Source organism: Vulpes lagopus, chromosome 23 (assembly GCF_018345385.1).
Source record: "Vulpes lagopus strain Blue_001 chromosome 23, ASM1834538v1, whole genome shotgun sequence".
In the NCBI taxonomy this organism is placed as follows: Eukaryota; Metazoa; Chordata; class Mammalia; order Carnivora; family Canidae; genus Vulpes; species Vulpes lagopus.
The window spans coordinates 8,865,023-8,877,658 of record NC_054846.1 but is presented as its reverse complement, the minus strand read 5'-3'; the positions used below and the strand labels follow the sequence as shown (position 1 = coordinate 8,877,658).

General features: G+C 38.4%; 1 protein-coding gene across 1 annotated transcript in view; it reads right to left on the bottom strand.

The window, feature by feature from the left end:
* Positions 1-4,591: 4,591 nt before the first annotated feature.
* GASK1B (golgi associated kinase 1B) overlaps positions 4,592-12,636 on the bottom strand; it is a 45,253-nt gene continuing 37,208 nt past the window's right edge. The window contains exons 3-4 of the mRNA XM_041738928.1: positions 9,779-10,005; positions 4,592-6,308 (exon numbers count right to left, since the gene is read on the bottom strand). Coding sequence (XP_041594862.1) covers positions 6,101-6,308; positions 9,779-10,005 — 435 coding nt within the window. The 3' untranslated portion in view covers positions 4,592-6,100. The remainder of the gene's footprint in view (positions 6,309-9,778; positions 10,006-12,636) is intronic.

Below are 12,636 nucleotides of genomic sequence, written 5' to 3'. Positions count from 1 at the left end.
ATCAATTATGACAGGAAACAGAGCTGAACAGAGAGACTGCGACTGGCCCAGCATTGAGGCACATGTACATCACTGACCCCATCAACCATGGTCAACAGAGGTCAGTGAGGTGGGGCAGGGGGACAGGGGTAATCTCGAAGAAGAGGGTTGACAAACAATAAAAGATTTGGGATATGATTGCCTCAAACGTAAGCAGAGCCACCCCCGCAGTCCTCACTATCTGCTATAGTTACCGGTGTCCCTTGCCAGACAGTTGAGATTTCTCGCTTTTGTCCAGTTAGTTGTGATGAAGTGCAAAGCCCTCCAGAACTTTCTCTCCCTCAGATACAGAAATAGAAGCATCCAGGCTGCCTCACCACGGTGATCCTCTAGGTGTTTATCTGAAGCAAAGCTCTCCTGCCAAGCTGTGGCAGACATGTGCTGTGAGAAATCTAGCTTTATTGTTTTAAGCCACTGAGATTTGATGGTGTTTTGTTTCTACAGTATTACTTAGCCTACCCTGTTGATATTCCAGTCTTTTCTTCCATTTCCCACTGGGATTCCTCACTGCCCATTGGCTGCTAACTGTATCACAGTAGAGCAATTCCGCTCTAACACACTTTGCTACTCGTTTTCCCCTCCTGCTGCTAAGGAAACACCCTCCACTTCCTTTGACCCTCTGTTGGAGGAGGATCCCACAGGGCTATAGGGTCCCTGGTGTGAGCAGGGCTTCTTTGTATTCCAGGCATCTTCTCAAAGACTACAGATCCCGAGGCCCAGGACAGAGGAAGGTAGAGCACAGATTTTCAAGCGCTTTTACTTCAACCACCATCCATTCCCAAATTTTTATGCTGATATTTAATTTGTCATATGCTCCTAAATTTATGCTCCACCTAAAATGTTTATTTCAAAGCCCAGTATGTCTCTTTTCTCCTCTCAAGTGGCTACTTTTATTGATCTCTTTCTCCAAACCATCAGACGTCTCAGGGCCCTGAGTGATGCCATACAATGTGGCAACACAGTCTAATACAAGGACTTAGAGAAAAATCTTCATAAGCTGAAGGCGAAAGGACAGGCAAAAAATTAAAAGGTTTGTCTTTTATGGAAGACTTTCTATCAGTGAAGGTGCTAAAGCACGAAGAACTAATGATTCTCAACCAGGGAATGACTTTACCTCCTAAGAGGACATTTTGCAGTATCAGGAGATATTTTTGGTTGTCACAACTTAAAGGCGTGTTACTACTGACATCTAGTAGGTAGCCCAGGATAAAGTCAAGACTTAATTAGGAATTTGTGTCTCTAATTAGGACTTTGCTTCTCCAGAGGCTGTCATGTCACTCCTCCTTCAACACAACATGCTGTGTCTACTTGCAACGGACCGTAAGGAAGACAAAGGAAATGACACAATGCGGGCAGCAAATAGCACTGTCACATGAATCACCAAAACTCAAGTCCTACATTTTAACTGTCACCTGTTACCTGATGTGGAGGACAGACTCTTAAGAGAGGCTGTAAATTATTTCACCATTCTCTTAAGAAAGACTTGAATCTTGCAAGCTTAACGATAATGTACTCTCACAAAGTTAGAGGCTATCTGAATCATAGTTGATTTTTTTAAGTTACTATGTGGTAAAAAATAAATAAAATAAATGTTGACCTCCCTTTTTAATGCCCCTGAGGGCCTGAAACAGGGATACAGAACAAGATCTCTTGTTCTCCTAAACAGAAGTTGAGCCAATAACATAGGGTACTTTATGAGCCAAATAATGTCTGGTGTCCTGGGGCTAAAGAAAATGTTGGCACATCCTGCAAAATCACAGCTGTTTCAGTCTCATTTAGTGACTGGTCCCACTCTCTGCAGCCCAGTTTGCCTTTTGAAATATAGCACAGCTAGCTAATTCTGCAGCATGTGATTAAAGCCACTGACAAGGGAGGTTTTATTTTTTAGTTCTTTGTCTCAGAAGCTTTAGAAATCTTGACAAGTACTGCTAAGAAATACAGATTACTTTTTTAGAAAGAAGATGCATAGAGATTTCTTAATGTGCACATGATTGTGCATATTTTTATCGAGAAAACTAAATGCATTTTGGAGTCATCATGGTAAAAAGGTAACTTACTAAGATGAAAAAAAAAATTGAACTAATTTAGTAATATGCAGTGCTCTTGCAAGAAAAGATCTCTGCCACTTCATTCCCTTACCATGTGCACTCTTAGGTTGCAAAACGGAGTCTGTCCGCAAGCCATTCTGAGTCAGACCTCTGAACTAGATAATCAACTGATAACCACTAAAAAATTAAAAGATTAAATGAAAATAAGCTCCAAAGGCTAATCACATGGTGTCATTCAGTTCTTCAGTGATAGAACTGTGTTTTGAAAGGTTGCTAAAGTAATTTTTCAAAAATTTAAAATCATGATTCTCAAGCAAATAAGATATGACTCTGTAGTCAAAAGTTTATTAGGGCAAAATATTTGAAATAATTGAAATCGCAATTCCTATGCAAATGTAAAACGAACATATGTCAAAGACTTTATCTAATTAATAACCAAGGGAACTGCTAAGATGGTAAAACCATTTCGAAGAGTATTTCAAAAGCTAAGTATTTACAGGCAATGTTAGGGTAAGATTGCTGGACTAGATATAAAACTGGCTAATGTCCAACAGGGTAATAAACTGTAAAACCATTAGGGTTGTCTTTTCCACCAGGCAGAAATTATTTGCATCTCAATGGGATAAAAATCTACAAGTTAACCTCTGCCCCACAACATTGTTAAGTAGACCATTCAATACAAAAGCAAGCCCAGCATTGTACTGAAAGAACACCCAAAAATCCCTTCTGGCTATTTCCAAGGGTCCAGTAACTTTTCCCACAAGTCAAATTCTGTTTCAAGAATGGAAGTTCTTAATTCTTGATGCTACTAGTTTTTGGAGAAAGGTCTTTTATCATCATTATTTGGCCCACATACAATTTCCATACCATACTTTCAGACTAGTGCCCTAACTGAGCCTTCCTTCATTCTGTGCTGAGATAAACATAAGAATTTCATAAGGTACCGGGTAGATAAATCTACATCTAGGTTATTTTATTCATTAGCTATATCACATATATTTAAAGGTACGATGGAATAAACAGGCTATAATACTGGCTTAGAGATTCTAAATTTTTTGAGCATAAGTCTAAGACATTTTATATTTTGATAAGTCCCCCAGGATACCTAATAAACTTAATAAGATTGAATGCTATAAAGAAAACCTCAACTATAGTTCTAAGACTCACCCCCAGCAAAGAAAAACAAAAATCAGTCTCTTAGGGTTTGCAATAGCTATTAACTAATTTGCATACCACGGAAGATAATGCTTTATGTACACCAAGAAAAAGCATAAAATCACTGGTAACAATGTCAAATATATGCATACACGAACACAGTCCAACAAAACTCTTAATTGTTCAGTTGTTTCTTTTATCATGGACAGTGGTAGCAGTCTTCTGTACTTCACTTCTGAAAAGTCACCCATGTACAAAAGAAAACCCACCTACAAAATAAAAAGCACGCATCTTTATTTTCTAATATTTTTATTATAGATTTTTAATATATGTATTTATTTTCGTATTATCAGCTTAAAGAAAATAAGTCACACAAGAACAAGCTTTTGTATGCCTGCCAAGGTAAATTGTTCTATTTTAAATTTATCAAGTTATAAATAAACCACATAATATGCTTATGTGAACCAAACCACAGCATGATCTGAGTGCATCTGAAAGGTGCAGAGTACTCTCATTGTTTCAGTGAGAGAAAAGAGGAGCATTACTTAGAATTAAAAGCCTGGCCCTGTAGCTATCCATTATTCAAAAATAATACAGCATGAATTATTCACTGATTATAAAGCAAAATACATTGTTAAAAAGCAAAGGTGACTAAAATAAACATGTGTTCCTGGACCTTTCATTTAATATTAAGCATGTCAGAATAACTGGAGGCAAATAAGCAAAACCAGACCCACATAAGGGAGAACCAAGCTGCCCCAAAGCAGTGCAGCTGGAGACGCAACATTATAGCTCATTTCTAAGGAGACTGGAATTCCCACCACTAATATCACAAATTTGGATAAAGATGCTCTACTCCATAAAAAGCATATTAAAATGAAAATATGCCACCTTGATAAGACAAGGTACAAGGCAACTTGACAATGAGTTATTTTAAGTCAGTGGCTCAAAATAGAACCTGGGTCTCCAAGCTTCTGTTAGGACAATTTTTTTTTTATTAAAATACTGATTAATGAGAGAAAAGGGGATTTTTAAAAACCGGAGCACAGCAGGTAAAAGTAGAGACTCGGGAGAGCCAAAGAGTGCACAGGACATGTGGAACCGAAGAAGGGAAATCAGAGTGGTAGAGGGATAATGGGAAAGAAGAATGGTCTAAGGCCACTTCTCTAAGGGTTAGCCCAGCAAATAAGGATGTTAAAAAGTAGTACTTGAATGTGAGCCTAGAAAAGTTCTAATTAGGTGATCAAATGATCCCTCTCTCCTTGCCTGTCTTCTCTTAGAGTTAGCAGGCGTTGTTCTGACATTTTTGTCCCTATACCTTTGAATAAATTAGAATCTACAGGTATATATATTTTTAAATTTTAGTCTTTATTGTTGTAATGCCTTTAACAGTTCTAATTTACAGTGATATTAAGCGACCCTTGATTAGAACACAGAAGATATGGGACTTTAGCAATAACACACAGACTCGAGAAAACAGAATAGAATGCAGTACAACATTCTTAAATCATATTTTTAAACTTTCAGGGGAAAAAGAAATCAGTATATCAGCTTTTAAATAAGGAGTAGGTGTGAGGGGGGTAGAATGATGACTTGTTCAAGATTTGAAACCTCTGTAAGAACATCTATCATATGTGATGACATGGTTATCTTTCCAGGACACAAAGATCCAACACATGAATACTGTACTTCCATGTCCCTGTGCCTAATTAAAAAGTTGGTAGAGGGAGTTTGGGAGGAATTATTTGAAGCTTAATATTGTCCAAATTCACTGTTTTAGTTCTAGTCATGTGCTTTCAATGAGGAGAACTGAAAAGAGTCAGGTTTCAATTTATTTTGTTCATATTTTTCATATTAGGATAAGCCAAACAACATATCTAAATGCACTCGGTATCTGGTTCTATCGTCAATATCTCAGCAACATCATTTAAGTCAGTTTAAATATAATTAGAACAAATCTAAAGAAATCCCCTATTATTAAGAAAATATACAAAACTATAGTATATCCTTTGTAAAAATGACATTTTTTCAAAGAGGATCCATTAAAAAAAGGCACACTAGAAGTATAGTTTCAAATAAGCTAATTTATACCTTAAAATTGTTTAATGTCTAAGCCACTAGACAGAAATTGGACCAAAACTGGAAGCAAAACTACCTACTGTATAAATTGTCATACTTGGATGGTTTCAAAACTGAAAACAAAACAAATTTCTTAAAAAAAAAAAAGTGAAACTGTGATTTTTGTTTCTCAGACTCACAGAGATGGCCGATCATATGCAGATAGAATATATCGGCGCTTTTGCAAATAACCCACCATGTCTCGTGTAGAATTATTGTGTGTGCTGGTGTTTTTGTAGATCACATGCCTCAGTTTTCCAATATGGAACTGCCTCCTCTGGGTCATATTGGGACGGCTCTGTTTTAACAATCAGCAACTGAAGATGTCAAGAACCATCCCCATCAGTACTTGATCAGACCAGTCAATATGGCATAAAATACACTTTGTTAAAGGAGTCAGTACCTCTGGTTTACACTGTTCTGTTAAAAGGCACGACAAATGTTTTAACAAAGCTAAATAATGATTACAACCATTCTGTAATCAGATGTTGAGACTCGCATGACATGATGTTAGAGGAAAATATGGACAAAAATCTTTGGAGCAGTATGTTTTTTAAAAGGTTTTAAGTCTGCTTATAGTGCTCAGACCGATCATATACACTTGGTTAAATTCATTTGTTTTATATATTCATCTACACTGCCTCATTCCTAAAAAGGCTTGAGGTTTGTGTATGTGATTTGAAAACAAAAACAAAAAAATGCATAACTATGCCTAGTATTATACCCAGAAGATGCTTTTGTTATTCATTCATAGGTAGTACTTTGGCCCCATGTGCATTGATGTAGGTGAGAAGGATTTTGGCTCTCTGTTCTATTACATCGATGAGCTTTTCAATTCCTTGTCTACCGCCTTGACTCTCCCAATAAACTTTATCAAGAAACAAGGACTGAAGGAGTTTCTGCCGTAAGTGCTGGCTCTTCAAAACAGAAACTGCAGATTCGGGAAACCTGAGAAGATAAAATGATATTTCATTCTTAGTAATTGCTTAGAAATATTACGCCTTACCCAATTGCTCTGCCCTTCATTAATCTGGCACAAATCACACTATCAAATAGTACCTGGAGAATGAAAACATTTTTGTCACTGTCAAGCCTGTCAAGCTGACACTTCTCTTAACAATAATATACTAGAAAAATATGTCTCAAGGGACCTGAATTTTCTACGTTGAATTTTCCATTGAGAACTTGACATGTTAACATCTTATTTAAAGTCATTACTGTAGGCAAAGAGAGGCATAGAATTAAAAAGAGTTCTGTTAGCCTGGCAAAAATACTTTCCTCAATCTTCAGCTCCATTTCACCCATAGAAACCACTTCAATCTGTCAAGTTAGAATAGTATCCTCATAAGTGTCAACGTGGGGTTTTATGCAAGAAAATATGAGAAGCAAATTGCTGACAAATGCATGACTGAATTTAATGTGAAATAATCCAAAATGTAGGTAGTAAAAAGAGAAAGGAATCATTCCATGATGCCCAATTAAATAAGGAATTGCTCCTGATTCAGACTACACTTCAGGAATTCTGAGAATCTGGGAGCACTTTACTGAACTGGAATACTAAATTGTTTTCAAATCAATTTACCAAAACTCAAGTTTTAGAGCCAGCATTCCACAGTGAACCTTCTTTGGAAAACCTGAGGCCAATTTGGAAAGGTCCTTGTTGAATGACCTTAAGAGAGTGCTTTGGGCTGCCTGTTCTTCATTTAGAAAGTAAAAACCAAGCACATACACTATCTGAAGATGTCTGTCAAGTTTCAGGTTCAAAGTCTTAAGGAATGTCTTGCTGAATCTCCAACTGGCCCCATCCAGCTTTCATTGAAATACTGATGGAAGCACAGTACAGCTACTGGGGTTACGTGGTATATTTCATGTCAACGTAATTGCTCCTTAAAAACCAAAACAAGAACATATCCTGGGGACGCTTGGGTGGCTCAGCAGTTGGGCGCCTCCCTTCAGCTCAGGTCGTGATCCTGGGGTCCTGGGATTGAGTCCCACATTGGGCTCCCCGCAGGGAGCCTGCTTCTCCCTCTGCCTGTTGTCTCTGCCTCTGTGTGTGTGTGTGTGTGTGTGTGTCTCATGAATAAATAAGTAACACCTTAAAAAAAAAAAAAAAGAACATATCCTTGTTTAAGGAATACAATTTGCCCAAAGTTTCAAGCCTCCTAAACGCCTTTTCCAAATTCCAATGGAGTGAACTAAGGATGGCATTCAGGGGGCATAAATGCTGGGCATCCAGGTGTTCCAGCACTTCTGATGCTGCAGAAAGACCAAAGGCCACAGAGCTGGATGTGCTTAATGAGTCTGAGTAAGCGTGGAATTAAATAATACTGATAAGATGCCCTGAGCTCCCTGAAGACATGTACTATATAATTTAGTGGCCATAGTATTAATTAAGTAAGCATTTTTGCTCTATGAAATATTAATAATCCATGATTTATAAATTCTATGACCCTTCAACTAATTTCACTGTGGCAAAATGTATGAGATGAGATGGTGAAAACCATGGATCTCTTTAGCGACTAACCCTTTTCATAAGGAAAATCAAAAAAATTACCTCTATGTGCATTACATTAACAGGAGTATTCTATGCATAAATCTGGGCTAGCAAAGTCATCATTTTTACTTTAAAAAAAAAAGATTTTGGGATCCCTGGGTGGCTCAGCGGTTTGGCACCTGCCTTCAGCCCAGGGCATGATCCTGTAGTCCTGGAATCGAATCCCACGTCAGGCTCCCTGAATGGAGCCTGCTTCTTCCCTGCCTGTGTCTCTGCCCCTCTCTCTCTCTGTGTGTGTCTCTCATGAATAAATAAATAAAATTTTAAAAAATAAAAATAAAAAAAATTTAAAAAAGATTTTATTTATTCATGAGAGACACAGAGAGAGAGAAAGAGAGAGAGAGAGAGAGAGAGGCAGAGACACAGGCAGAGGGAGAAGCAGGGACTCGATCCTGGATCTCCAGGATCACGCCCTGGGCCAGAGGCAGGCACTAAACTGCTGAGCCACCCAGGAATCCCCTCATTTTTGCTTTTCAATGCATAACTTACTTATTCAAAAAAAAAATTAACTTCAAACTCATTACTCCTCATATTTCATTGGAAGTTAACTTCTTTGGAAATAAGACTGTATTCATATTAATATGAATGTATAGAATGGCTGGACCATATTCTCAGGTACTCCTAATTCCAAAAGAAAATTTAGAGATTTAAGAAGACCCCATAATATCAGTAAGAGATGCCTTTGGCAAATTCTTCTACACATAGAATTTCTATAGTTTAGTTACTTTAAAGAATCTGTCATATAGTCTACCTTCAATCCACAAAGAGATGTGAGAATGAGTATGCAAGATGCGGCAAGAACTCATGAAATTGGGGCTCATGAAACTTTCATGGGAGCAGTATTGTTTCTAGTCCTGAAAATACATAAAATCCACATTACCTGATTCGGAGAACTAGGAAGAACTAATGAAACATGCTTCAGAGTGTTGTTAATAAGAGCAACAGCGTAAACAAACAAATCACTGCAGAAGAAATGACTGGACCTGGATTTGGAAGACTGGGGTTCTACTCTCAATTTTAGACTCATTCACGTGCTCTCCAGCAGTCACTTAGCTTCACTGAGCTGGTTAACTCTTTCACTAATGCTCCCTTCTATTTGCAAGTCTCAGACATACCCTAATGTCTTGGTCACTGATTTCTGACAAGGTAGGAAGGCTATGTAGGGCGGCTATGAGCTGGGGGGCCTGAAATCTGCACTCAATCCCTGTAGCTAAAGTTGAATGGCCCACACTCTACAGCGGGTTCCTGCCATTATTAAAAGAGTCTGTTTCCTTTATTTCCAAATAGATAAGCTCAAGATACTTTCCCCCATAGTCTATGTCTACCGGAAAGATTTCCAAAAGTTCAAAAACCCTCCTACCTGAATTCAAAAAGTCACTGTCTCCAGCAGATTAGCTCTAATTTCCCACTGCATTCAGAAGTCTCTTGAGTGTATTATGCCTTTGGACATCCCCCCAGTCAACATCTGCATGCCTGTTCTTCCCTCTGCCCCATGCCCTGATAACGGAGTTTCTGCTACCCACTCACCCCTGCTTTGCTGGTTCCTATCCCAGAGGTCCCTGCATGCTTCCAACCTTACCCACGTGGATGTTCACAATGAGGCCCAACCAACACAACAGATGTGAAATGTAGTGGGAGTTTTGTAGGTTGCATGGGTTAGTGATAGTGACACTGAGGCCGCAGTCTTGTTCTGTTCTGTTTAGGTCTGTTTCTCATTTCTGGGCCTCCAGTCCCCGATTCCACATCCACAATTCCATTCAAGGGTTAGATCAGTCACACATAGCATTTGGGTTTTCTCAAAACCTTACTACTTATTTAATCGAAAAGTGATGTCCCACAGATGTTACAACATCATAAAACTTACTCTTTAATGCCTTCTAACAATTTGAAGTTTAAGTTATCCTCACTCCTGTCAAAAAAACCCTTGTTGTCTATGAAGACCAAATGCCTTGGGTCATGCTTTCGCTGGATAATGTGTGCCAGAGCCACAGAATCTTGGTCGTCACATTTTGGCCTCAGTCCATTCTGTACACAGGCATCTTCCTTTCGAGGTCGGAATCCACAGCAATTTGTATCTAAGCGATTATAAATCTGAAAATGGAAAACGAAAACAAAATCCAAGATGCTGAGTAAAAACAAAACTTGGGAAAGTTAGATTTCTGAAGAATTAGTGCTTTCTAAATAGCTGCCTTGCCAGAATCTAATAGAGCCAGGCTCATTTAATTAAAGGCAACTGTCAGAGTAAGTCCAAGGTTCATATCCTTCTGACTAAGCCATGGTTAAAAGCATTTCCAGCTTCTAACAGCTCCAAAGTCAGATCATCCAAGTTAGACATCTCCACCCTTAATATTCAAAGTTCCCACTGACATCATATGCAGACACATGGCCAGAAGAATCTCTGACTCTACTGATGACAGAAGATAGAAACCACTGCCTTTTCACATGGCTAAAGGCTATATAGCTTGTTTTCTTTCTCGAATTGGGTTATAGAAAACCTGTGCTATCTCAGTGGCTCTAAAAATTTACTGCATCCTCTGACCTCTCTGGACTTTAGAATTACGCTATCTAACCTGAAATGAATAACATAGAATGAATCTTTTGAAAAGATGTGACATTCAGCAATGATAACAAAAAGCACTACCCATATGGGGCCCACAACTAGATTCTAAACAAGTGAGCACCATGAATAAAATTATTGGGTCCAGTGGGGTTTATTATGGGGATAGGGTTTCTATCCTATAGAAGAGGTAAACAGATCAATTAGAAAGGGATAATTGTGTCATCTCCATTTCTTTTGGGCAGGAAAGAAATAATATTTATTAATTAAAGTCTCAGCTTAGGAATTAGATAAATTTCAAGTCAAATCTCTGTTCTCTCACTTAGCTCTATGACATTGTGTAGGGTCCTTTACATCACCTACTCTCAATTTAATTGGCTGTATAATGGGAATGATACTATGGCACTGTACCTTGTACAGTTAGTGGGAATTTAGTTAGCTGGAGGGATCACCACCCACAGCTGTGATCCAGGCATCTAGAAGATACTCAAAAAAAAAAAAAAAGTGAAAATAGCTATTATTTTTGAGACACACACATATATACTATATGAAGTGATTTACCTAGAAACTATATGTTGGCAAATTGAATTTAAATTAAAAAGAAAGAAAAAGGTATCTCATTGTAGAAAAAAAAGAAAAAGAAAGGAAGAAGCTTCCAAGACAAAAGGCAATTTCTCCATATTAATGAAGAAATATTGAGCCTCAGGGAGGTTAAATAATCCACTCTAGATAGCATATAACTAAGTAGCAAAGTTAAGATTTAGACACAGCTATATTTGTCTCCAAAATTTCATGATTCTCCACCCAGAACATCATGTCAAATAGTTTAAGGCTAATCAAAGAGTACACATACACTCATGATTCAAAAGATGGCTGGACCCGACACTTTGGCAGTAAATTCCCATCCTTTCTCTTCCCCTGTTTCTGCAGATCCTGTGGGGCTGGCCACTCTAAGAGGCCAATTGCTCAGAAAGGAATGCAGAAAGAGCAGTACCGAAATTTAGCCTCCTTGGAAATGACCACCCATTCATTCATTTATTCACCCAACAAATGTTTATTGAATATCTACCACCTGTCAGTGAGCTGGGCACAAAAAAAAAAAAAATGTTGCCCATGGTCAGTACCTCCCCACCAAGACTACTCCCAGAGGAAAATGAAGTGGTCATTTAATGTTGCCTCACTACCACAGCAAACCTTAAGAACTGCACAAATGACCATCCTCTCTGTCTTCTGCACAAAAGTGAACTTTGTATCAACCAGCATATTTTGAGAAACAGGGATTGTAAAAGAAGTCAGCCTAAACCAATCTTCTATGTCATTTATGTAAAACCAGTCACATGGGACAAGGGTGGTCAGTGAGCCAAGAAACATTTGGATAATGCAGAGGGTACATTGCTGATCTACAAGCAACGTACAGATAAAGGGAGGCCTCTCTTGGGATTGGTTCCAGGCAGCTGATCCATGGGGCTATAAGTCTAAGCAATGATTTATCCAAAAGGTCACATAGGCTGATTGCAGAGAACAGTAAATTCCCACTTCTGGTTAAAGTGTCTCCGTCTGATATGAGGACAGGGGTCGCCCAAAGGTGAGCAAGAGTGTCCCCAAGCGAATCACTATAGGTTAAATGGAAAAAAAGCAGAAATTAGAAAGTATTAGAAAAATTTATGGAGCCCTTTCTCTTTAAACAATTTGATTCATTTTGTGTAGTATCCTGACTGCCTTTGAATATAGGAGAAATCAAGTGACATAAAGAGATTGCATCTGATTGGCAATCATTTAAGTTAAGATCAGAGAGTCGGAGAGGACGTGAAAAATAACCCTTCTAGAAGCTGCTTCTCCATTGATCTTCCCTCTTTTATATACATTAGCTAATAATTCTCAAAGACGCTCTATACCATTGCTCCATCACCATCGTATGTTTATATCCAGTTATAATGACATTATATATGGGGAAAAAAAGTAAATCCTGCTTAATTTTAACCGCAACATTTAAGGTCTGTTAGGTTGGATAAATGGTTTAGAACTTAAGTTTTATGCGCCAAAACTTAGCCCTTAAGGGCGCTGGGTGGCTCAATCTGCTAGGGGTCTGCCTTGGGCTCAAGTCACAATCCCAGGGTTCTGGGATTGAGCCCCGCATCTGGGCTCCGTGCTTTCTCTCTTTCTCT